This window comes from Gigantopelta aegis, chromosome 6 (assembly GCF_016097555.1).
Source record: "Gigantopelta aegis isolate Gae_Host chromosome 6, Gae_host_genome, whole genome shotgun sequence".
NCBI classification, from domain to species: Eukaryota; Metazoa; Mollusca; class Gastropoda; order Neomphalida; family Peltospiridae; genus Gigantopelta; species Gigantopelta aegis.
This window is the reverse complement of record NC_054704.1, coordinates 99,308,624-99,315,800: the sequence shown is the minus strand read 5'-3', so window position 1 is coordinate 99,315,800 and position 7,177 is coordinate 99,308,624. Positions and strand designations below refer to the sequence as shown.

Sequence of the window (7,177 nt, the reverse complement as noted above, 5' to 3'; positions counted from 1 at the left end):
GTTGCCTTGCATAATTACAAGCTGGAATTCACGGGTTACAACTAATCGAGAATAGTCCCCCAAAGTTGCTCACCACAACATTAGGAGTCCGGCGAAACTTTTATCTATAGTACACTGTGTACTAAGAAATATTCTGCTGTTTAGATATGCATTCCAATCTCCTATTGTGTTTTCTGATTGGCTAACACCTCCACGTGACTGTGCTTGCTAATGGCAGTCAAAATGGAGGCCAAAAATGTGAGAAGCGAAGAGTAGCCTACTAAGAGTTTAGATGAAATATGCCAAGGGAAAGTAATGGGGACCTTTCCCTACCCGAAGGCTGGGAGAAAGCAAGCGATTTTGATGGCAAAATATTCTTTATAGATCACATTAACCATCGAACGACCTGGATAGACCCCAGAGACAGGTGAGAAACGTCCCCGTTTTTAAGTTGTCAACAGTGTGTGTTGCTAAATTGCAATAAACCGCGCGTGGAGACGTAGTTTACCTCTACGTGGATGTTACGTGGATTTTACAGCAGTTTATCGGGGATTTTCAACGATTCTGCGGAGGTGGAATTATCTATTTTTATTTGTATTTTATGTTGTGTGTACTTGCCACTTGGGATTGCGGCGATACCTTTGCTTTGGTATTCCAACATCTTTGCAAGAATTGTTTTGTCGTTTTCGAATGCTAGCCCCAGTCTCAGATGGGAGTGGGACTTGCAGTGGGAAGTTAAAACGTGAGAATAATTGGAGGACTAATCGTTCGATTTTGGACTGGTTTGTGAGTTGTAATTTAGGCTTGCCGCATAGGTCTAAGTTAAAAGTTCAAGAATTTATTTTCTTTGTGTACTGTACAAATGTCAAATAGTTTTTAATATTTGTAATCCAAACAAACACAAAGATAGAACACATACACATACAATCATTATATTACAATAGTGAGGGGTTATGTTCTGTGTGGAGTTTTTTTTTTAAAGAAACAAAATAACCCAAATAACTTTAATTATACTTTTTGTTGTTCGTAGCATTAGTACACATTACACAGGTGTTCAACTAATCATATAAACAAAAATTAATTTTAAGTAAATTTTTACCAAGCATTTGTGTCTTTAAAATGCTAAATAACTGAAAAGACATAACTTTAATTTAATATGTAAGTGTGGTTGAGACATGTTTTTGTAACTTCCATTCTCTGTAGGAATGGAATGCTTGAGTAGCCATGTACATGCACATAGTCTAGGGCCACACAGATAATGAGTGAGTGAGAGGAAACTCACAGCCAACACATCGTCAACTACTCTTTTTAATTATGTCATGTCATGTCATAGGGTTTTACGTGCACATTCAGAACAAGCTGTTGTAGTGCACACCTGTCGTGGGCACAAGAGCCGGCCAAGGCTGGCTCCTCCGTCCATGACAGGAAAGGTTGGGGGAGGGGAGAGGAGGGACTGCCTGCACTGGCAGGTGCAAGGGAGCACCAGCAGCCCGATCAAGTCGGTAGCGTGGGGGTAGTGCTATGGAATTTGAATGGAGCAGTTAAATGCCAAAGAGAAAAGGGTGCGCAATTTTGATTGAGGGAATTTGGCGCAATTTTGAACGGTGTCGGTCGAAAGGTAAATGGCCGAGCTAATATAGGTTTTGATATTAGTGAATCGAGAGTAGCTCGTTTTTGATTAGCAGCAAAGGATCATTTATATGCACCATGCCACAGACAGAATAGTACTTAACACAACCTTTGTTACACCAGTTGTGGTGCACTGGCGGGGACGAGAAATAACCCAGTGGGCCCACTAACAGGATCTGTTGTGCATCATTAAAATGCTTCACCCATGTTCTATGTCCCAGCCCCATACTGGTACATTTCATGTCGTTAATTCATGTTGTGCATGCCTGGAATTTCACGTATATGTACTGTTCCATTTCTATTATTTTATGTCTATGGACTGTCAGTCATGTCAAGGTTCATGATAGATTATCAGTTTTATGGTTCCTTTGTAAAAGTAGTGTACTCTCTAGCCCTGACTAGGCCAACCAGGCTGCATATTTAGCAGCATTCGGTGCTTATGTGAATCCCAGACTGTAGTAATGTTCCAATGATTTATAATAGAAAATTGATCCGTTTGGCTCCACCAATGTGATGATGAATTATAAAAATGTATAAACAATTGTGTGGGACTACTAACTGTAGTTCAATTTAGATGACTTTGAGGTAAATTTTTAGGGATTGGTGTTTGTTTTCATGTGTACACGAAAAAACCCCGATAGTAAATATATATGTATTCAAGGCAAAGTTAGCAATTTGAAGGGTTTATCCTTGTAAACATTACCCGGTACATTACATGTAGGAGCATAGTCATCCTAATTCAAATCCTCCTTACATGTAGGAGCATAGTCATCCTAATTCAAATCCTCCTTATATGAGAATATAATTTAACCTATTGTGTAGTCAAAAGTTGATTGGCTGATATAAACCAATTATAATGAAATTCAAACTATAGTACTGTCGCAAATAGAATAAAAATGATTTTCGTCAATTATTTCTTGCATATTAAACAGATAAGTAAATACTTTGTAAATATCTATTTAATGATAGTCTACCTAATTTAGCATTTACTTGTTATGGCTCTCATTGATGTACAAGGTGGTGTTTACTCTTGGAATTAAAAAGAAAGATGTCAATAACAGGTGATTTATGCACTTTATTGGAACAGACTATAACATATTTTGGTCAACATGTGTCAATTTCATTGCTGTTAAAATAATATGCGAGGGACGGTTTCTGATGACAGTTTACCCCTATCCCTCTCCAAAACAGGATATTTGTAGACATTTATAAGTAACTTTTGAGCAAAACTGTCAAGAACCATTCTGAGTTTGTGATCTATTATAAATACCAGTATTAAAGGTGCTATTTCAAAGTTGCATAATGACAGCTATTGCAAATCATGTTTTCATTAAATTTTGCTTTAACATTTAAAGACTACATCTTTTAACTATATGCCCATAAATGATTATAGGAAATAATTTTATCTACTATTAGAATTTTTATTTTTTTACTGGAGAAACTTTATTACAAACAGAATGGAAATGGAAATGTTTTATTTAACGACGCACTCAACACATTTTATTTATGGATATATGGCGTCAGACATATGGTTAAGAACCACACAGATACTGAGAGAGGGAAACCCGCTGTCGCCACTTCATGGGCTACTCTTTTCGATTAGCAGCAAGGGATGTTTTATATGCACCATCCCACAGAAAGGATAGTACACATAACTGCCTTTGATATATCATTCGTGGTACACTGGCTGGAGCGAGAAAAATCCACTGACGGGGATCGATGCCAGACCCACCGCGCATCAAGCGAGCGATTTACCACTGGGCTATGTCCCGACCATTATCACAAACAGATGGTCACATAACTTCTAATATAGCACCTTTAAGTGGTTGCAAGATTGTGTACATTTCTAATGTACTTATATTGAATTCATATTCACTAAATATGCTGGTCATAATTAATAATGTATGCTGCAGTTCAAAATAATCAGTTAACTTGCAGTTTTAAATTAGAAGTTTGTTTAAGGGTAAATGAAATTGACACATGTCAAAATGTGTTATAGTCTGTTCTAATAAAGGACACAAATCTCCTGTTTACTGACATCTTTATTTCAATTTCAAGAGTAAACACCACCTTATACATCAATGAGAGCCCAAACAAGTAACTGATAAATTAGGTAGAGTATCATTAAATAGATATTTACAAAATATTTACTTGTCAGTTTAATATGAAAGAAATAATGGACGAAAATCATTTTTATTCTGTTTCCGACACTACTTTAGTTCCCATCACTAACAGATTTTTGGTGAGAAGCATGAGATGATGAGATGGAATCCCAACAAATATATTCATGCATTTGATAGAATCCTACCCACCCTCTCCCCAAATCTGGAATATATATTTTTTTTCTGTAATTAATCTACTAAGTTATTAAAATAGATTTCAGCTGTTAGGGTGATAATCAGTTTGGTTTTGAAGCATTGTGTTGAGGTAATTGGTCGTGCTGGTAATCATGATAAAAGTGTTGAGATCCAGGGTGTGAAATGTGTCCATCAGGACCAGGCAGTGATTAACACAGCAGAGAGAGAGTTAACACCTGCAGAAGCAAGTGTTTAGCACCTGTGGACATCTCAGTAGTACATGCAGTATTCATAGAATCGGTCCACCAGGTGACGGCAGGCAACACAGTATAGAGATTATAATTATACATGTATGCATCTTTTGGACACTTTTTCTCATCATTTTATTACCGGCCTACAACTAAACCAGACTAATAAATGATACATGCACATATATGTCACAGTGTGTCAGCTGTGATATCAGCAGGTATTTTGTCTTGAGACATTGTTGAATAATAGTGACATTCTCCTTGATGCAAAATGAATGCATGAATATATATTTTGGGATCTGCACATGCATATATATACTCTTCAAAAGAAGAAACGCAAAACCACATTGTCGTAACATTTGGAGAATTGATTTAATTATTGAATGGTGAGTCCGATAATTACCAAATGTTGCAGGATTGTTCACAATTCACTCTAGTCCATTGTGAGTAAGTGATAGGACACACCACCAAGGTCAAGGTTATCTGAAGTCAATACCGGGTGTGGCCTCCGCGTGTGTTGACAACTGCCTGGCACCGCCTGCCCATTGAAGCAACCAGAGTACGGATGACGTCCCGGGGATGGTGGCCCACTCGGCCTGCAAGGCTGCTGCCAGCTCGGGCAGGGTCTGGGGCTGTGGTTGTCGCTGTCGGAGGCGTCGGTCCAACTCGTCCCATAGATGCTCAATTGGGTTCAAATCCGGTGATATCGATGGCCAAGGAAGGACATTAATGTTGTTGTTCTGTAGGAAAGCCGTTGTGAGACGTGCTGTGTGAGGCCTGGCGTTGTCATGTTGGAACACTGCGTTGGCGTTGGCCATAACTGGAACGATGTGTGGCCGGAGGATCTGGTCAATGTAGCCCTGTGCATTCAGGTTGCCCTGCACGTGGACCAGGTCAGTTCTGCCAGTGTGTGAGATGGCTGCCCACACCATGACACTACCCCCGCCGAATCTGTCCACTTCCTGCACGCAGTTTGCCGCATAACGTTCACCACGACGCCTATACACGCGACATCTTCCATCATGACGTCGGAGCAGAAATCGGGACTCGTCACTGAACCACACCTGTCTCCATCGCAGTTGAGGCCATTGTCGATGAATCTGGCACCACTGCAGTCGGAGTCGACGGTGTTGTGGTGTTAAGATGACACCTCGAACTGGACGTCTGGCACGAATTCCTACCTCACGTAGGCGGTTCCGTACGGTCTGGTCGGATATCCTGCGCAAACCTGGTATTGCTGCGGCTGTGGAGGTGGCAGTAGTCAATCGTTTCCGAAGGTGGCGTACCCGGATGTAGCGGTCCTGCCCGGGGGTAGTGACCCGTGGTCGACCGGATCTAGGGAGGTCACATGTTGATCCATGTTGCTGGTAACGGTCCCACAGTCTGGAGATGGTGCTTGGGGACACATGGAATGCCCTGGCAACGGCCGTTCTGGATTCGCCTGCGTCTAGTCGGCCGATGGCATTGTTTCTCTGCGGTTCACTGAGACGTGGCATGTCCTGGATTGTCAACTGTCGGCCAGATACAGAGGCCAGGCAAGCGAACACCCTGCACCTTTATACTGTCGGTGTTCATGTTGCACGTGCAGACAACGCATGTGCAGTGGTGACATGGTTTGCACGTGGCTGCGTTTTTGCGAATATTCACATTTTGGAACTTTATTGTACAGTAGCTGCGTTTTATCGAATGTAACCGTGGGAATGTGTTTGGGACATGCAATGACCTTATATTCACAAAGCATGAACCGGTAGGAAACATAAAATCGGAGTTATAACCCATTTGTACCCTTTTGCGTTTCTTTTTTTGAAGAGTATATATTGGTTTATGGGGAGCCATTCTAAGAATTTTTTTTTTGCAAAATAGCTTGAAATAGGAAGGAAAATATGACCTGCTGTTATTTTTGTAAAATAGCTGATCAAAAGAGTAGAGGTTAGTAGAGGTTATTACCAGAATGTGTTTCGATATTGTCAATATCGTATTATGTTATAAATGAAAATTGTATTATGTCAGTCTCTGGCGAGCATAATAGTATTCCATTATTTTTATTCCTAATATATGATATATTGATGATACCGAAACACACAAGGGTAATAATATCTTTATCATATAAATTCAAGCTTAATAAATGTTTTTGTAAACTGTATTCGCATCTTTAATTCCTGTCATCCATTACTCGATATTCAAATGATGTAATGAATATGTGATGCAGTGCCCTTTTAAATGGAAATAATGTCAAACTTGAATGACGTCATTTTGGATATCCTTATATAAAAATAAACTAGTGCTTTTTTAATGCTGTCCAATCATCTTTCAGTGTAAAGTTGCTTTTGAAATGTTTTTGTTTGATGACTGTGATTCTATGAACGCATACATCAATTATGGACCATGGTTAGGCCATCGGTCTACAAGCTGGTAGGTACTGGGTTCGGATCCCAGTTGAGGCATGAGATTTTTAATCTAGATACCGACTCCAAACCCTTAGTGAGTGTTCCGCAAGGCTTAATGGGTAGGTGTAAATGACTTGCACCAACCAGTGATCCATAACTGGTTCAACAAAGGCCATGGTTTGTGCTATCCTGCCTGTGGGAAGCGCAAATAAAAGATCCCTTACTGTCTGTTGTAAAAGAATAGCCTATGTGGCGACTGGGTTTCCTCTTAAAAACGGTGTCAAAATGACCGTATGTGTGACGTCCAATAGCCGATGATAAGATAAAAAAATCAATGTGCTCTAGTGGCGTCATTAAATAAAACAAAAACAAAACAAACAAACATCAATTATGGCATGTCGCCGTAGTATGTTTGCTTAAATGTCAATAAATGTAGTGCTTTGACCTCAATTAATTTACATCTGATGTGCAAAGTTATAAAAAAATTCTGAAAGTGTGATCTGAAAGATATACTTTGATTACACTGAATATGCTAGCTGTTATATGATAAAATCATATATGTCCTGTTGGAAAAAGGATAGCGATGAGTGAGGTGGTGGTTATGGATAATATGAGAAAAATTAGAATGTATATGTAT

At 39.6% G+C, this 7,177-nt stretch overlaps 1 protein-coding gene across 1 annotated transcript in view; it reads left to right on the top strand.

The window, feature by feature from the left end:
* Positions 1 to 224: 224 nt before the first annotated feature.
* Positions 225 to 7,177, top strand: part of LOC121374216 (protein WWC2-like) — a 94,441-nt gene continuing 87,488 nt past the window's right edge. The window contains exon 1 of the mRNA XM_041501212.1: positions 225 to 406. Coding sequence (XP_041357146.1) covers positions 279 to 406 — 128 coding nt within the window. The 5' untranslated portion in view covers positions 225 to 278. The remainder of the gene's footprint in view (positions 407 to 7,177) is intronic.